Source organism: Rhineura floridana, chromosome 11, assembly GCF_030035675.1.
Source record: "Rhineura floridana isolate rRhiFlo1 chromosome 11, rRhiFlo1.hap2, whole genome shotgun sequence".
NCBI lineage: Eukaryota > Metazoa > Chordata > Lepidosauria > Squamata > Rhineuridae > Rhineura > Rhineura floridana.
In genome coordinates this window covers 31,364,056-31,383,175 of record NC_084490.1, presented here as the reverse complement: position 1 = coordinate 31,383,175, position 19,120 = coordinate 31,364,056, and the positions used below count along the sequence as shown (strand labels likewise).

Sequence of the window (19,120 nt, the reverse complement as noted above, 5' to 3'; positions counted from 1 at the left end):
CCTTCTGGTCTGTGAAACCCCAGCCAAGGATCAGGCCTTTGGTAAACCAAATTAAGTATTTATTACAGATAACAAAGCTAACAAGATTAACAAGATTTCTTCTTAAGGCACATAAGCATATGGTTTTACTCAATACTAATCTGAACTCCACCCCCCTCCTTCTTCACTCTCTCCTGGCAAACAACTCTCTCAAACCCCACCAAGCAATCCACTCTTTCTCTTCTCCCCCCCAGATTCCACTCTCACTCTTCCTTTTATACGTTCAGCCATTTTAAACACTCAGCCAATCATCTCGCATTCTACTGCCCATTCACTCCCCTTCTTTCACTCCACTTACCATGTATCTTCTAAAACAACAACACTTACCATATATACATTAATATAGGAACATCACAGAGCCCCCCTTGGTGGTTGTTTCTCCATTATGACTCCCACATAAATCAAATAGGCCGGCAACCAGCTGGCCCATGACCGCTCAACTTTCTTCCACCTAGGCCTGTCCCGATCCTTTCCCTCTCCTTCCTCCTTATCCTTTTTTGGGTGATACCTATAAAGGAGGAAAAACAAGTCCATGTATTCCTCCTGCCAAATATTCTCTTTTGTCGCAGGGAGCTGATAGAAGTCAAGCGTGTCCAACATTTCCCATCTGCAGCAATTGACCCCAGAGGGTCCTCTGCTGCCACCAGAACTGCTGTCAAGAAGAGCTGCTTTCCAACCCCTCAGACACAGCTGGTGCAGGAGGCCTACCCCCATTTATAGCAGATACTGCTTCTGTTGCAGCCTGACCTGCCACTGAGGACTGTCAAACTTGGTCACACACTGCCATGAGTGGAGCCTGGTAATTACGTCAGAAGCCTGCAACTCCCTGCCCTGCCCATGGTGTTGAACTTGCTTCAGCTCCTGCAGGCCATGAAAATGGCCACCCCTGTCCTGGAGCAATGGCCCCCAAGGTGACATTCCCCAACCTGACCACTCACACCACTGAGTGGGCAATGCCGACTCACCCATAGCCAGCAACACTGAGAACTCTCCTTCAGGTGCAAATGCTGCCACCTCCCTTGTAGGTGCCATCAGTGGGACCGAGCTAGGGCCTGCCTCCAGAGCATGAAGCTGGGCTAGAATTAAAGCAACCGCACTCTGATTAGTACTCTTCTGATTAGCACTAAGACCACAGTCCCGTGATCCAGTCTTAGCCCACTTAGGCCTAGCTGATGTCTCCACTTGAGTCGTAGGCCCAGGTGATGTCCGTGTTGGAGTCACTGGAGGCATCATGCCATGCTCTGCTGAACGTGCCCGTAGCTGCTCCAGGGCATCCTAAAGTGGGCTAAAATAGCAGTCCAGGGAGGCACCTCTTCTTTATCCAATGACATAGCCACTGCGGGTGGATGTTTGGGGGGGCTAAGGGCCTATATTAGGTGGCATGTCACAGAATCAGGAAAGAAAAGCAGGAATAACTGACAAAACAGTAAATAAAACAATAGCCTAGGGCTGTGTGCGAAAGGCCCCAATGCCTAGACCCATAATGGGGTCTAACCAGGGGACAAAGCCCCCACCCATACCTAAGCAAGGCCTACAGGTGGTGGTGGGGAGCTATTGAGAGTCCTAGAGGTGAGGGAGAGTAATTGAAAAGCCCTGAAACGCCTAATCAAATTCGTATGGCGGACGCTAGGCCGCCATAATCACCAGGCCCAGGTCACAGCCTATGGGGAAACTGCAAGACCTAAGGGTGAACCCAAATGCTGGCCTAACCCCCATCACAATCCCAGGGGGGAGGCCTAACCCCAGGCCAGTCAGAGACCCACAAAGCACACACATTATTGCCCAGTGCTGCTGCTCTACACAAAATGGTGCCGCCACATGCACCAACAAAATAGCCGCTGTTCCTCCATTGCAAGAACACAACCCCCGGCCATGATCCTATAAAGGGGTCTGAACGTTGGGCAACAATCCCTAAAGGAGGCCTAGAAAGTCAGGCCACAATCCCCCTGGAGACCGAACACCACTGAATCCGCAACTCTGGAGCCACCCAAAATTGTGCCGTCCATACATGGCCTGCAAAATGGCCACCACTTCTGCTGCTAGCTGCTCCGTCTGTCCTCCTCCTCCAAGCCGTCATGCAGCAAGAGGAGAAATAAGATGGCAGCTCAGGTTTAAATAAGCCCTGATGCCCTGTCCCCATGCAGCATGCTAAATGTGCACTTCATATGCAACATGCAACCACTGCCCTCACTCACGATGGCCACCAGGGCTTCAACCCCTGGCCAGAAATGTGCCCCACCAGCCCAGGCTGCTCTCATGTGAGCAGAGCAGGACTTGGGAGAGTCCTCCAAGATCATCTTCTCCAGCACCCTGCTGATGCACAAAATCCCCTAATACAGCACCCCTGAAAGATGGCCACCCAATCCCAGCTTAAAAACTTCTAAGATTCCTATTTAATGCCTTCTGAGAAATTCTTTCTACTGCAAAAAAGCTCCTGCTATCTGGAACTTCTTCATAAAGTCTCATCAAAAAGAGTTTCCTTGAAATTTTTTAAACATAGCTAAACATATCCAACACTTTCAGTATCCAACCCTTGAAATCCAAATCCGGGCTTGCCAATACACCAAGGAAGACTCGTGACACATGTATGGTTGAAATGTTATATTTATTAAAATATAACACATAATCAATCAAATTCCAATCCGCCAATTAAAGAATCTCAAATCCTTCGGGCAGGTGAGGCTCAACCTATCTATGAGGGTCTAGACCCTCCCAACCAGGAGGCAAGTCAGTCAAATCGTACTGCAGCTCCCCAGACAAGCATGTGGGAAAACTTCTCCCTCCTTGCAATCGGAGTCAGGTTTGTGGTTCCAACCTCTGCATCCTTGCCCCACCGTACAGGCATTCACCATGATGCGCAAGCCGGTCCCTCGTGGACACCCCCCAAATCCACACCAGACCTTACGTCTTGATGTTTCACCAGGGGGTGCCCTTTTTCCAAATGCCTCATCCACCTCAATTTTAACCCCAATTACCTCACCTGCCCGAATCCAATGCCAGCCAAACCGGAATCACCACAACCCATCCAGAACAAGCCAAATGAATCAAACCCAAGCAGTATGGAGTAGGCAAAACCAAAGACATTCTGAAATCAGAATCTCCAAAAAAAAATCCTACTCAGCCCCCTCAGGCAACTAGCAAAGCCCATACTGACAAGGGAGGGGTGGGTGGGTGCCACAAGGCAAAAAAGGCGCGCACTTAAGGAGGAGCAGGCTATATGTAGCTGCTCAAAACCCTTGCCCAATTGGTCAAGGTGCACCATCTGACCTATTACACAATTTTCTGGAACCTTCCCGAGCCTTCCCAATAATAGGGTGAAGGCAAATCCGCCCGAGCCAAATGGGCAGGAACGTTATTCTTCTGGAAGGAGGGCTCAATATAAATTTAATGAATAATAATATCATTCATCATACAACTTCCAGTTTTCTGTCGTAAGAGATATTCACAATTCACCTTCACAATATAAGACTTGAGAAGTTATTCAAAGAAAAGTGTCTTAGACCCAATAGCTTTGACAGAGCATTTTTAACCTCCTTGTTTCTCATGCTATAGATTATTGGATTTATCAAGGGTGGAACCATTGAATAGATCATAGAAAATGCCAAATCCAGATGTGATGGGGTGTTAGAAGTAGGCTTGAGGTAAGTAAAGAATCCGCTGCATACAAATATGGAGACAACAGTGAGGTGAGGAAGGCATGTTGAGAAGGCCTTTTGCCTTCCTTTTGTAGATGGGATTCTCAGCACTGAGGTGAAGATTTGCACGTAGGTTATAATGATGAAAATAAAACAGCAAAAAGCAAGGACAACACCTAACAGCACAGCTCCAATTTCAATTTGGTTCACATCAGAGCACACCAGCTTAAGTAACTGTGGGATTTCACAGAAAAACTGATTGACAACATTGGAGCAAAAAGAGGATGCAAAGGAGCCTCCGGCATTTAATGCACCATACAAAAATCCAGTGATCCACACACTAGCAATCATTTGGATGCAGGCTTGCTTATTCATCAGCATCTCATATTGTAATGGATTGCAAATAGCAATATACCGATCATATGCCATGACTGTCAGAAGAGAGAAATCAGATGATTGAAAGAACATAAAAAAAAAGACTTGAGCAACACATCCAAAATAGGAAATGTGTCTGGTATTCATGAGAGAATTGGCCATGGATTTAGGGATAATGACTGAAACCAGGCCCAGGTCTTGCATGGCTAAGTTCATCAGGAAGAAGTACATGGGAGTGTGCAGGCGGTGGTCAGAGGCAACTGCAGAGATGATGAGAAGGTTTCCTGTAACTGTTGCCAGATAATAAACAAGGAACACAAAGAAGTGGAGAATCTGCAGCTCCCGAACCTCTGAGAATTCCAAGAGAAGAAATTCTGAGTGAAAGGATTGATTAATGATGCTTTGTTTCTTCGCACCCATGTTGCCTGTGGAAGAAAGCAGGATGCAGTTAAACTGAGAGCAAAGTGGGCGGGAGCTACAGTATTTGTACTTCTAATCTTAAAATGATGATGATGATCATAGTGGTGGACTTTTGCTTGCAAACTCATTTGTGTGTGTCCCTGAGTCACAGATTTATTTGAAAGTTTGAAAGTCTAAACAAATAAATCACTAATATATCACCTTCCAGCAACTGTTTTTTTGAGTGAATAGGCTTTGGGTATATTGATTCCAATTCACAATAAATACTACTAATGAAATGCTTTCTTCCCTCATTTTTGTGAATGCAATTTGTCAGCTCAACTGTAAAAGGAGGGCTATTACATACCATCTAAAACACAAGGATGATGAGATAAATCTAAGAGTGAGGTTATGTTAATAGAGATGGCACTTGGCAGATTATCATAAATGAGGCATAATTCACTACAACGAACATTGGCCATCTTTATCTTTCCAGGAAAAAAAGGAAATAGGATTTTTGTACTTCGTTTCTCTTGATTTTTTATCAGGCAAATATTCTTGGTAAAATGTAGTAAACTTATTACTTACTTCTTCTATATATATGTTTGGTGAAAAACTCTAACTCAGTAACTGAGTACATTCTTAAATGGAACAAGCATCCCCAGGAAGGACTGGAAAAGATCCCTGTCTGACATCCTAGAAGAACTCTTTCCTATCAGCATACGCAAGCCTTTACCAACCTGGTGTTCTTCAGAAGATTTGGACTACAACTCTCATCATTCCCAATCGTTGATTGTGCTGAGTAGAAGAGAAGGGGTAACCATTGTGAACTAGAGGGACCAATGATCTGACTAAGCATGAGACACCTTCCCATATGACAACAGTTGTCAGCATTCAAAATTTTGAAAGGTTTGAAAGAATGGGAAATTGCATCATATAAATGGTAGATGATCAGGAGAAGGAAAATGGATGGCTTGGGGGAGTCTGTACTTCACAAAACTGACATGTGTGCGTGATGTAATGACTAGCTTGATTGAAATGGAAATTAGTTTTGGTGTGTTTTTGAAAGGAAGGAAGGAAGGAAGGAAGGAAGGAAGGAAGGAAGGAAGGAAGGAAGGAAGGAAGGAAGGAAGGAAGGAAGGAAGGAAGGAAGGAAGGAAGGAAGGAAGGAAGGAAGGAAGAATGTTAGGCTCCACTGGGGATAATGTGAAGTAATTCAGGATTGTCATACGAGCAATTCATACATTCACAATATAACCCATGGATTTGGTAAGGCAATGTATTTTGGATTTTAATTTCTATGAATTTAATACAAAGAGAACATCTCCCTTCTACCCAAGACTGAATGTTTGGGGCTTTATCCCACGATCTCTAACAAAACTTACATATCCAAAGGGACAGGGAGTAATTACCTTGGCAAGAAGGAACAGTTTTTCCTTTGTAGTTACATTAGGAGGATCAGAAGGATTCCCTTGAAAGAGTGTTTGTGGCAGAGTGGACAGCCAGCTGTGGAAGTCCTGGAACACAGGGTGCTGCAATGCAGTCTGTGACAGTCATCCAAGACAGATATTCAAAGTAAACTGGTTGGGGACAAAAATCATTGGAGAGAAGACGACATACTGGTCTTCCCGCGAACAAGCCAGACCCAAAGGATTTTATTTGATCCACCCAGCTTCCTAACTGCAGTTCTGTCTGTTAAAAAAGAATGGGCTCATATTAAAGTGGTTGACTGCCAGCAAGATTCAAAACAATGACAGAAGGAAGGAAAGGCGGGGGCAGATTAACAAATGATTGCTAACTTGAGTTGAAACATTGAGTTAAATTATAAATATATGTAGCATTTCACTTTTTGTGATGTTTTATGGTTTGTTAGTACTGCTGTAGTGGGAAAGGCTGGATTGTGCTGTTTAGTTTTTATTACGCTTTGAGGGATTTACTTTTTATATAATTGATAGTCCTTGGCTAACTAATAAAGACTTTGGGAATTCACAGTATATCTGTCCATTATTTTAGAGAATATTTACTAGGAATGCATGAACACTCCCTCCCCAAACATTTTACTACTCTTACCAAATCAGTTAGGCCTTTCTTTAAAATTCCTTCTATTGAAATTTCTCAGGAATTTTGCCTGATGAGGAAAGTCCACATTTAATTCCAGTTCACTTTGCAGTAAACATAATTGGTAGCTTGTGATGCCTGCTTTAGATCTCTCTATATCAGAAATTACACAAAAGATTCATTTCACTCCTTGTGTGAAAATAACATTTACAACTCTCTCTCTCTCACACACACACACGAGAAAATAACAGATATTTGGGGGGAGAAAATGAACAGATGAGGAACCTTCGTTTCTTTCATTGTAGAAGAATCTGAGAAAATGAGATATTTTAAAAGTTACTTACTATTTTTCTGCATGGATTTCTTTTTCTCTCAACTTGAAGTTCTTTTTCTCTTTCAGTGATGTCCCATTACTGTGTATCTGTCATACATGCCACTTTATAAAAGTCCTCGTATACTCAGATCTATGATGATTGTAAAAATATGCCAACATGAGGAGGAGATTTATTAACATCTCTTTTGTGTTCCAAGAGATTTGCTCTCACAGGAATCCAACACATCTCAGAAGTAGACGTACACAGAAACAAAATTAACTTATCTTTTTGTTAACAAGTCAATGTTTGAGTTAATCAAACTCAGGGAAGGAAGCTATTTTCCCCATGCTAGTTATATCAAGTGTACTCATTTACAAACAGTCATTGTAGGAGCACAAGAAAAGCCTGCTAGATCAGGCCAGTAGCTCTTCTAGTTCAGCATCCTGTTCTCACAGTGGCCAACCAGATGCCCATGGGAAACCCACTAAGAGGGCCTAAGTACAAGACCACTTTCCCCTCATGTGGCTACTGGTAACTGCTTTTCATAAGCATACTGCATCTGAGTATGTTGGCAGAGCACAGCCATCAAGGCTAGTAGCCATTAATGGCCTTATCCTTCATGAATTTTTAAAAACATCCAAGTTGGTGGCCATCACTTCCTCCTGTGGGGTTGAATTCCATAGTTTAGCTATGTGCTGTGTGAAGAAATACTTCCTTTTGTCTGACCTGAATCAACTTCATTGAATGTCCACAAGTTCTACTATTATTCACTAATAGGCACAAATCCTTGCAGTTTAAGAATGTACCTATAGCCTACAGATATTTCTATCAAACGTTAAAGAGCATGGAAATTGGGCAGCTATAGTGAATGCACTGGGGGGGCAGGAAACCTGACCTCCTCTCTGAGATATTGGACTGCCCTATAAATTTGTCAAAATGCAAACACAATTTGGGTTGGTCTGTCACAGTCCAATCCACTTGCTGTGTAGCTCGGAAGAATTTGGTAACATGTGCCTCTGAGCTTATGGTGAGTGGTGGCAATTATGTTGCTACTTCAGCAATGATTCTAGCTGTTGGAAAAAAGAGGATGCATGTTTTCAGCCTGCTATGTTTAAACCACTTTATTTAAGGCAAGGTGGGCACAGTAAATAAAAAACAGAGCACAACTAGAATTTTGCTAGAATATATTTCACCTCCCACTGTTTTATCTTGTGCAAACTGAGAGATTCCTGATGTCCACTGGAGACTATTCTGCAGAAGTCAGTGTCATTATTCCACAGTTTTTTTTGTAGTTTTCTTAGTGTAATTTTTACCAAGTGTTGCTGTACTTCACATCTTCACAGGAATAGAAACAAAAGAAAATGACTTCCTATAAGGAAAATTCACTAAAATTGCAAAGGAAATCAGACATATTTAAAGTGACCATCTGAACTATATTAACTGTCTTAATAATGTTGCTTCCTCCCTGCTAAAACAAGATCAGCATAGCACATGTCTTTTTCTATTATTTGGGCTGATATGAGCAGAGCTTGGAATATTACTTTAAAAAAATAATAAATTACAGTTACAGTTATATGGCCCCAAAAAAGTAGTAATTACCGTTACAATTACAGTTGCTCTGAAAGTAACTGATTACTTTACATTTCCTCCAAAGTAATCACTACAATTACATTTCAGTTACTTAAAAAAAAACACCTACAATGTGCTGGCCTTGGCTGTTGCACATCTAAGTAGCCTAAAACAACATTAAAAATAAACAAACAGATGTAGTAGAATAATTATTTCTATTCATAAGATAGCAATGGTGGTCTCTCCAGTGGTAAGGGTGGTGGGGAGGGAGGCTGAGGCCACTACTCAGATCTTTGCACGTCAAACCAAGTGCAACCCCTCCCCCTTCAGCCAGCAAGCATAATCTCTCTCACTCAACCACCTCCCAGACCCTATCTTGCCACCAGCTAAGGGACACTCACTCAAACAAACATTTTCCCCTGAGATGCAAAAAGGTTAAAATACTGCAAATGCAGCACAGTAGCTAGAGAGGGTGGTGGAGGCCACTTTGTGTGCTAAGTGCAAACACAGTATTCACACACACACACACACAGACACACACACACACACATTGTCATCTTTCACCTCCACAGTTCTTTCTCTCCGTTCTGCTGCTGCCTCCTTCTCCTCCTTTATCCATGTTCTTGACCTCGGGATCCTTTTTCCCTCCACTCCATTCTTCACCACCACTATCCATTTTTTAAAATAATTGTTTTCTTCACTCCACCCCGTCTCACTCTCCACCTCCTCCCTCGTCGCCTCCTACCCATCCACAGAGCATGAGGAAAGAGCAACACTGCACAGAAGCCCAGTTTGAGGCACATGATTTTCATCCACAAATCAGAGGAGCAGAAGACTTCCCCTGCTCTCCCCCTAAGTAATGCCCAAAAGTAAGTCTGTAAACATTACAAGTACTCCACAAAAGTAGTAAAATTACTCCTATTACAATCAAAATGTAAAGGAATTACCCACTTGTTACTCAAAAGAGTAATGAATTACAAGTAATTTGTTACTTGTAACTAGTTACTTCCAAGCTCTGGATATGAGATGTTGCCACCACTCACCGTATGCTCAGAAGCAATTCTTACCAAATTCTAACAAGTTAAACAGCAAGTGGATTGGACTGTGGAAGACCAATCCAAATTGTGTTTGCATTCTGCCAAATTTGTAGGGCAGTCCAATATCTCAGAGAGGAGGTAAGGTCTTTTGCTCCCCTGGTGCATTCACTATAGCTGCCCAATTTCCCTGCTTTTTAAAGTTTGATAGAAATATCTGTGGGCTATATGTACTTCCTTAAACGGCAAGGTTTTTTGCCTATTGGTGAATTTCCCTCCTTTTTAATCTGGGAGGTAAGAAATGAGATCCTGTCCAAGTTTGCTGAGAATGGATGGATCATTTGCATGCTTACTGAGTTCAGTGGGATTTACTGCCCTGCAATCATACTTAGGATAGGTGAAACTGACCACAAGGGATGGGGAGAGGAGGAGGAGGGAGGGGAGGAAACACAGAGGGGAGGACTGGGATGGGAGCAGGCAGAAGGGGGAGGGGAGAAGGACAGGTTTGATCATTTGCATGTTTATTGAGTTCAGTGCGATTTACTCCTCTGCAATCATGCTTAGGATAGGTAAAATTGACTGGGGGGAGGGAGGGAGGTCTGGAGTGGGCAGGGGAGGAGGAAGACAGAAGAGGGAAAGGGAGGAGGAAAGGAGAGGAGAGGGGAAGGAGGGGAAAAGGAGGTCAGATCATTTACATGGTTATTGAGTTCAATGGGATTTACTCCTATGCAATCATGGTTAGAACATATCATACGGCAAGCGGGATTGGACCAAGATGAAAGAGTTGTGAAAATTGGAGGGAGAAATATCAATAATGTAAGATATGCAGACGATACCATACTATTAGCAGAAACCAGTAATGATTTGAAAAGAATGCTGCCAAATGTTAAAGAGGAAAGCACAAAAGCAGGACTGCAGCTGACTGTCAAAAAGACTAAAGTAATGACAACAGAAAATTTATGTAACTTTAAAGTTGACAATGAGCATATTGAAGTAAGGATTATCAATACCTCGGCACAGTCATCAACCAAAATGGAGACAATAGTCAAGAAATCAGAAGCAGGCTAGGACTGGGAAGGATAGCTCTGACAGACCTGGAAAAGGTCCTCAAATGCAAAGAAGTATCACTAAATACCAAAGTCAGTATCATTCAGACCATGGTATTTCTGATTTCTATATATGGATATGAAAGTTGGACACCTCAAAGAAACTCAAGTTGACATTAAGGATGAGAAAGTATTTTGCTAAAATCAGACTTGGCACTAGATTTCCTTACAATCTGCATATTCACTATTTTGTGGACCAATCCTGAATGCCATGGGTTTCTGTGTCTTTTTCTAACGTGAGGTTTTTAAAAACAAAAAACTGAGTAGAACTTTATTATAGAGCCACAAGAGCATGGATTTTTTTCTCATTCCACAATGTTAAATTGAAAATACCCCCATGCCATTCTGCTGCTTCCCATAACCACATTCCAACAAAAAAACCTTACAAAACGTATAATCCTGAACTCAGAAATGCTTGCTTAACAACCCTGTAAATTTTCGAAGGCGATACACAGAACAGTCAGAGGAAATAGAGAGTTCAAAGTCTAAAGAGAAAAAATACCCAGAGCCCTTTTGGACTTTTTTCTGTCAAGAGTTCTCATAATCTGTTGAAATTCATTAAAAATCAGCCCTGTACACAGAGAACCTTTAATGCTATTACTGACCTTGTCCCATACTCTGACCTTCATCTTCCGCAGTTTAAATGTTTTTAAAAATGTGTAACTCTTAAAGAGATTTAACATTGAAGTCTATTATAGCTTTGAGCATGCTGAGTAAGAACCAACTGTCAGTGCTCCAAAAGCTGTCTGGCTTGGCTAATCAGGTGGCCACATCCACACTAGACATTTATTCCACTTTAAACAGTTATGGTTTCCCCCAAAGAATCATGGGAAGTGTAGTTTGTGAACGGTGCTACGAGTAGTTAGGAGATTGCTATTACCCTGACTAAGCTCCAATGGCCAGAGCGGTTTAATAGTAAGCCCCTCTTCTGGGGATTGTAGTTCTGAGAGGGGAATAGGGCCTCTCCTAGCAACTCTCAGCACCCTTCACAAACTAAACTTCCCAGGATTCTCTGGGGGAAGCCATTACTATCTAAAGTGAAATAAAGGCCTAGTGTCGATGTGGCCAGGGATAACTATGGTTTACATTTAGGTGAGAGACTACATGTGCTTGCTGTAGAATAAAAAGGTGAGGGAAACCTTGAAAAACAATGATACTCTTTACTATGTTTTCCTTTTAGAAAGGAAAGGAAAGAAAAGAAAAAGGGCTTTCCCTCTGCCCAGTGCCCCCAATCTCCTACCACCCCTCCCTCTCCCTTCCACCTTCCTCCCTACTCTTCTCCTTCTCCCCTTCACTCCCCTTCTCCTTCTCCCTCGTCCATCCTGTAAGTCACTTTCATCTATAATAAGCATGATTGTACAGGAGTAAATCTCACTGAACTCAAAAGCCATGCAAATGATCAAGCCCTCCTCCTCCTTCCCCTCCCACCTACTTCCTTCCCACTCTTCCCCTCTGCCCTTTCTCCCCTCCTCCCCATGCCATTGCCCCTCCTCCGCTCCCTATCCCCCGTGGTCAGTCCCACCTATCCTAAGCATGATTGCAGGGGAATGAATCCTATTGAACTCAATAAGCATGCAAATGAACGATCCACTCTCAGCAAACTTGGACAGCATCCCATTGTTTACCTCCTGGATTAAAACTCAGAGAAGTTCTCTAACAGAAAAAAAGACTTGTAGGGACTACATTCATTACTCATTACTCACAGCTCTGACTTAACCCATTGTCTAGAAATACTGAAAGGCAGGAGCACACATATATCATACTAGGGGCTGTTCACCTGCTTGCTTTACTTTCCAAGCCCATCTACCCACATTGTCCTCACCAACTCCTAGCACCAAATCCACCCACCCTCCCTTTGCTGGTTTCCAAAGTTATGCAACCACAATCTCTTTGCAGATTGGCAGCAGCAGTAGCGACAGCACTAGTGGTGGAAACTGGGAGAAAAGTGGAAAAAGAAGCTTTTCTTTCCTCTTAGTCTCTCCAGCCCCCCATTCCCTGACCCTGTGGGGAGAGAGAGAATGAAGCCTGCATTATACAATTGTGGTGGCGGCAAAAAGGGGAGTAAAGGGAAGAAATACCTTCTCTCCCTCCTCTCGCTCCAGTGGCAGTGGCAGGAAGTGGAGGTAAAGGGAAGCAAGAAGCTTCTATCTCCCCTTTATTTCCTACCTCTCCCAATGCAGCTGCCACCACTGGCACCACCTCTGCAGGAAATGAGAGGAGAAAGCCTACATTTTAAAATTAATGCTTTTTTTTAACTTGCTTCCCAGAGCAGCAGTGGTGGCAGCATCAGCAAGGGTAGGGAGAAAGACTTTATTCTGTTTGTCCCTCCCCACCTTCCCCTTTCCCCAGGCCAACTGGGCAGGAGGAAGGTGGCCAGTAGCAGCACCAGCCTCTCATCACAATATAGTTCACAGTGCTGCCTATTGGTGGGTGATGCTGGGAACGACAATGTGATGACGCCCTTAAGCAAATAGAGAAGACACTTTGAATGATGCTTGCATACTTTGCTTCATAACTTTTCTTCTATGAAGGCTAAATCCAGTCCTTCCTTCCTTCCTTCCTTCCTTCCTTCCTTCCTTCCAAAGAAAGCCCTTCCTTGTTTGGTCTGAGTTCTTTTGTGTGTATTCCAGAAGGAAGATAGAGTTAGGGTCCTTCAGCTGGCTAGCCTTGCCTCCCTTTACCTGCGCTCTTCTCTACCTAACTTCCTTCCAGTGTAAACTGATATTCTAAGGGAAGCTGACCTGCCTTTTGTCTTCTAAATGCTTTTGGGGTGGTTTAAAATCATTAAAATAATGATATAAATCCCACAAGCCACCACAAATAAATATAGTTTGAAATGAGTAATCAACAACAACATTGATTGCCGTGGGAAATGTGCAAAAATGCTTTAACAGCTGGGAAAATAAAATATTTTTTACATGGATTCTAAAAGACATAAAACGAGATGTCAGGTAAATCTCATTTTGATGGGGTTTGCACAGACAGGCTGATACAGGCAGCCATGTTGGTACTGGAGAATGATTTTATCTAAATATCAAGGCCCAAATTGTGCGTGATTGTGTAGGCAAGCACCAGCTCCTTTATTTTGGCTCAGATAGGTTCTCAGTTGGATTCACTCAATTAAAATTATGTCCCCTGCATTCTGAACCAGCTGGAATTTCTCAACTGTCTTCAAGAATTGTCTCACATGAAGTTCAGTGCAGTAATATAAAATGGATATTATATGTGTCAAGGAGAATTCTAAGTTGTAGTAGCAACCTATGCTGGAAAAAGTGTACCATACCACAGAGGTTACTTTATCTGCTAGTGAAAAAGCTGGAGTTAGAAGATTATGAATATGATCTTTCAGTGTGAGTGCAATACTATCCAGAACAGACAGAACCCCATCTTTCCAAACTCAGGACGAATCTACGATAGAACATTTTGTCTAGGGATGGGATCCGCTTGTTGATGCCTGGTAATTTGCATTCCATCAATCTGACAAGGTGGTCAATTTTGTGTTGCTTATTTTCTACTATACTTTGTTTTGCAATTCCATTTTTTACCTCCTGAAAAATAACAAAATTGTTAATAATGTTTTCTTTTCAGAAAGGAAGGAAAGCTGCTTTCCCTCTGCCCAGTGCCCACTCACCCAATCTTTTCTCCTCCTCCTCCCAAATCCAATTGGATCATGGCCAGTTCACAATGGAGAAAGCAAAAGATCTCTTGGTCACTTTCAAAGTTAGCAAGGCAAAGATTGAGATTGGTCATTTTAATGGTAAAAAACAAAGAGCAGGCTCATCAACTTAATTGTAGCAAAGCAAAGACATGAGCTGCAAAAAGCAAAAACACAGGCTGGTCAGTTTAATATTAGCAAAGCAATAATGCAGGCTGGTCAGTTTAACATTAGCAAAGCAGAGGCTACAAAGCAAATAACAGGCTGAGCCAAGCAAAAACATCAGGCTATAAAGCAAAGAGCAGGATGATCAGTTTAAGGTTAGCTAATAAAGACACACAGCTATCAGTTTCATGCTAGCAAAGCAAAGACACAGGCTGGTCAGTTGCACATTAGCAAGGCAAAGTTCTATCTATCTATCTATCTATCTATCTATCTATCTATCTATCTATCTATCTATCTATCTATCTATCTATCTATCTCTTTGATTGATTGATTGATTGATTGATTGATTGATTGATTATCTTGCCCTTTCTCCCGGTAGTTGCTCAGGGTGGCATGCATAGTCAGTGGGAGACTACTTTTGCATCAGGCTAATTCAATGTGGACAGATAGCATCAGGGTGCAGTGCAAAATCATCATTAACATTTAGGCCTTTTTTTTTTTACTATGCCATAGAACACCTAGAGTGACTCACTACATGTGCATTTATGTATTTATCTGGTGTGCTAATTGTTAAACGTGGAAATTAGAGTTATCTCTATCATAAGGATCCAAATGGAAGCCAGCATTGTTAAGAAACAGTGAAAGAAGCTATTAGTGGCAAGAAGTCTTCCTTCAAAACATGGAAGTCAAACACTGACATGTTAAGAAAATGATAAGCTAATTTTGTTTCTGTGTGTCTCTAGTACTGAAACGTGTTGGATTCCTTTGAGAGCAAATCTCTAGAAGCACAAAAGAGATGTTAATAAATCTCATGTCGACATATTTTTATTGCCATCATAGATCTGAGTGTAGGAGGACTTTTATAAAGTGGCGTGTATGACACAGTAATGTAACATCATTGGAGGAGAAAAACAACTTCAACTTGAGAGAAAAGGAAATCCATAAAGAAAAATAGTAAGTAACTGTTGAAATATCTTATTTTCTCAGATTCCTTTACAGTGAATATAATGAATGTCTCTCATCCATTTGCAGAAGCTAAGTAGGGGTGGTACTGTCCTCCAGGTTCAGGCCATGTGGTGCCAATGTGTCCAGAGAGTAAATCCAAAAGTTCTCCCTTTTAGTCAATGCTGCTGGATCTTTTGGCATCTCTATTGCTGTTATAGAATAGTCCAAAAGGCTGTGACCATCCATGCTGAAATGATTTGCAACTGGTTGCTCCACTTTCTTTTGTTAAAAAGTGCCAATCTGTGGTTTCTGAAGCATGTGCGTAGGTCAGTTGTGGTTTGATCTACGTATTGGATACGACATCCTGGTCTTTTGCATTCGATGACATAAATTATATTGCAGGACCTGCTGGTGATGTTCTGTTTGATGTAATAGGTCCTGCCTGTCCTAGTGCTTGTAAAAGTAGCTGTCTCCCTGAGGTACACACAGGTGATACAGCATTTGGAGTGACAAGGATGAGACCCAGGATTGGTGATAGGTGGCTTAGGCACAGCTCTCACTAACAGTCTGTACAAATTAGGAGGCTGGCAAAATGCTACAACAGGAGGCCTGCTGATGGCTCTAGCAAGATGCTCAGAGTTTGCCAGCAATGGGTAGCTCTCCCTGATTGCTCAGTGATAGTTAGGAGATGCTGGATGGAAATCTACCACAAATGGAATCCTTTGCTCTCTGCTCTTGGACACCTCAGTATGATGGAAGGTTTTCTCTGGACAGAATGGAGGCTCGGTGGATGTTGCAATTGATAATATGTAAAAGATATCCTCTTAAATGAAGGTGTTATTTAAGTTCACTTATCCTCCTCTGGTATTTATCTTCAATGTTGCAAATAAGTTTGATTCTCAGAGCAAAGCTATACACAATGTTTGTCTTTATATGCTTAGGATGGCAGGATTTCCAGTTTAGATAGATGTGGGCATCAGTGTGTTTGCTGTAGAGATCAGTGGCTATTTTGTTGTTTTCAGTGCTGAGGATATCAAGAAAAGGGATGTTTGAATTATCATCTGTACTATTAAATGCAAACTTAATAGATGGATAGAGTTGATGTACTTTTTAAATTGTTCTAAACTCTCTTTACCATTTGTCCAGACCATAAAGATGTCATCAATGTATGGCCACCATATAAGTGGTTTGTTGATGGCCTTTTTGAGGATCTCCTGTTCCAGTTTACCCATAAAGAGATTCGCATATGATGTAGCCATGCGAGTCCCCATAGCTGTGCCTTGTAGTTGCAGGTAGTGTTCTCCATTGAATGTAAAGTTGCTACAAGTCAGGACTAGTGTAGCTAAAGTTGTGAGAACTCTGTTGGAGGATTCTTCATATCTCTGGTGTTCCTTAACATGAGTTTCTTAAAGCCTGAATCCCATCATTATGTGGTATATTGGTGTAAAGAGATGTGACATCTAAAGTAGCTAGTATAGTATTGTTGTGGAACTGATACTGCTTGTTTAAAGACTCAGTTTTAAGCAAGAAGTCTTTGGTGTCTTTGATATATGATGGGAGGTATTGCACCATGTTGATCAGGATTGTTGGCTTTGTGGATTTTAGGCAGCATGTAAAACCTTCCAGGGGTGGGATTTGGATTAACAAGGAGATCAGCAGTTTCCTCTTTAAGAAGTTTCCTACTTGTAAGGTTTTGTATACATGTAATGATACGAGTATTGAGATGTCTTTGTCAAGAAGTCTAGATGTGGTTTCATCCTTTAGTTGTCTTTGACCTTCTGCTATTTGGTCTGTAGTGTTAAGTACCACAACAGCACCACCCTTATCTGCGGGTTTGTTGACAACATCCCTTCTCATCTCAAGGTTCCTTAGGGCTATTCTTTCTTCTTTGGGAAGGTTGTCGTGAGTAGGAGTTGATGTGTGGTTGTTGATGACTCTGTTTATTGATAAGAGAAAGGTTTCTAGGACTGGATTCCTGTTAATGTTCTGTGTCCAAGTTTTAGGTGGCAGAAACTGTAGCAGAGGATCTCTATTGTAGAGGTCTATGCTGTTCTTAGAGTCATCATAAAAAAATTCAGCTAATCTGCATCTCCTTTCAAATGCTTTGATGTCACATTTCATCTGTGCTATATTGTGCTCTCTAGGTGTTGGGCAGAAGTTGAGGCCTTTGGATAGAAGTCTAATTTCTTTAGGGGACATTTTGCCTGCAGTGAGATCTATTATTGTTGTGGGGTAATTTCTGTAAGTTATGTCAGGTGATCTTGTTATACATGTGGAAGTTTTTGGAGTAACTCTTTTGAATCTCCTGTTTTTCTTTTTCTTGTGGCTAGCTTTTGCTCTTGTAGTAGATGAAAATATTTCTTTATAAATAGAACCCTATGTTATTAAATTGGATGGAATAAGAGGAACATGATATCTTAGAATATCCCTTTTGGTTTTTTTTCTTTTTGGTGGCATGGACATTGATAAAAGTTGCCTGTTCTGTTCTATGGAGCAGATACAGGAGGCATTCAGAGTCGCATGGTGTTAGAATGTTTCTTTGAAACATCAATTCCTGCTGTGGTGCTTGTTTCAAGGGGTTAATTTTCAGAAGATTCTGCTTAATAATCGTAGAAATAAGGAATATGCTCAGCTGCTGTTTCTCTATGTGCCAATTTAGACATAAAGGGATACTTTCTGGAATAGAAATTGCTTTATACATCTCAAGGCCTTGTGGGATAATGTTTAAGGTCTTATATACTTTAAGATGCTCCATAGTAAGTTGGCATTTTGTAATCTTCACTTGTAAAAACATTGCACACCTTGGGTTGTTATTGTTGTTGGTGTGTGTGTGTGTGTGTGTGTGTGTGTATACTTTATCCTGCAACTCTCTCTCCCTCTATCCATTAATCTGGCATAAATAAAAAATTCTTAGACTTATGTGAGTTTCATATTTTCAGCTATATTCACACAAGGAGTGAAAGGAATCTCTTGTATAATTTCTAATATAGAGAGGACTAAAGCAGGCATCACAAGCCACCAAAGATATTTACTGTGAAGTAAAGTAGAATTAAATGAGACAAAACTCCTGAGAAGTTTCAATGGAAGGAATGTTAAAGAACGCCCTAAATGATTTGGTAAGAGTAGTAAAATGTTTGGGGAGGGAGTGTTCATGAATTCCTAGTAAATATTCTCTAAAATAATGGACAGATATACTGTGAATGCCCAAAGTCTTTATTAGTTAGCCAAGGACTATTAGTTATACAAAACGTAAATCCCTCAAAGCGTAATAAAAACAAAACGGCACAATCCAGCCTTTCCCACTGCAGCAGTACTAACAAACCATAACACATCACAAAAAAGTGAAATGCTACATATATTTATAATTTAACTCAATGCTTCAACTCAAGTTAGCAATCATTTGTTAATCTCTCCCCGCCTTTCCTCCTTTCTTTGATTGTTTTGAATCTTGCTGGCAGTCAGCCATATTGGAATGAGCCCGTTCCTTTTTAACATAACGAACTGTATTGGGTAGAAGGGAGATGTTATCTTTGTATTATATTTATGAAAATCTAAATCCAAAATAATTGCCCCACAAATCCATGGGTTATATTGTGAATACATGAATTGCTTGTATGTCAATTCTGAATAACTTCACATTATCCTCAATGGAGCGAAACATTTTCTTTCTTTCTTTGTTTCTTTGTTTCTTTGTTTCTTTGTTTCTTTGTTTCTTTCTTTCTTTCTTTCTTTCTTTCTTTCTTTCTTTCTCAAAAAACAAAAAACCAAGCTAATTTCTATTTCCACCAAGCTAGTCATTACATCACACGCAAACGCCAGTTTTGCA

The 19,120-nt window shown here is 41.4% G+C and overlaps 1 protein-coding gene across 1 annotated transcript; it reads right to left on the bottom strand.

Annotated features, from left to right (window-relative positions):
• Window positions 1–3,494: 3,494 nt before the first annotated feature.
• Window positions 3,495–4,469, bottom strand: LOC133367745 (olfactory receptor 14A16-like). Its single transcript, XM_061591845.1, has one exon. The coding sequence runs from the start codon at window positions 4,467–4,469 to the stop codon at window positions 3,495–3,497; it is 975 nt and encodes a 324-aa protein (XP_061447829.1).
• Between the last annotated feature and the right edge of the window lie 14,651 nt (window positions 4,470–19,120).

Excerpts from the sequence above, each read along its gene's own strand:
- LOC133367745 (XM_061591845.1), bottom strand. The coding sequence starts at position 4,469 with ATGGGTGCGAAGAAACAAAGCATCATTAATCAATCCTTTCACTCAGAA.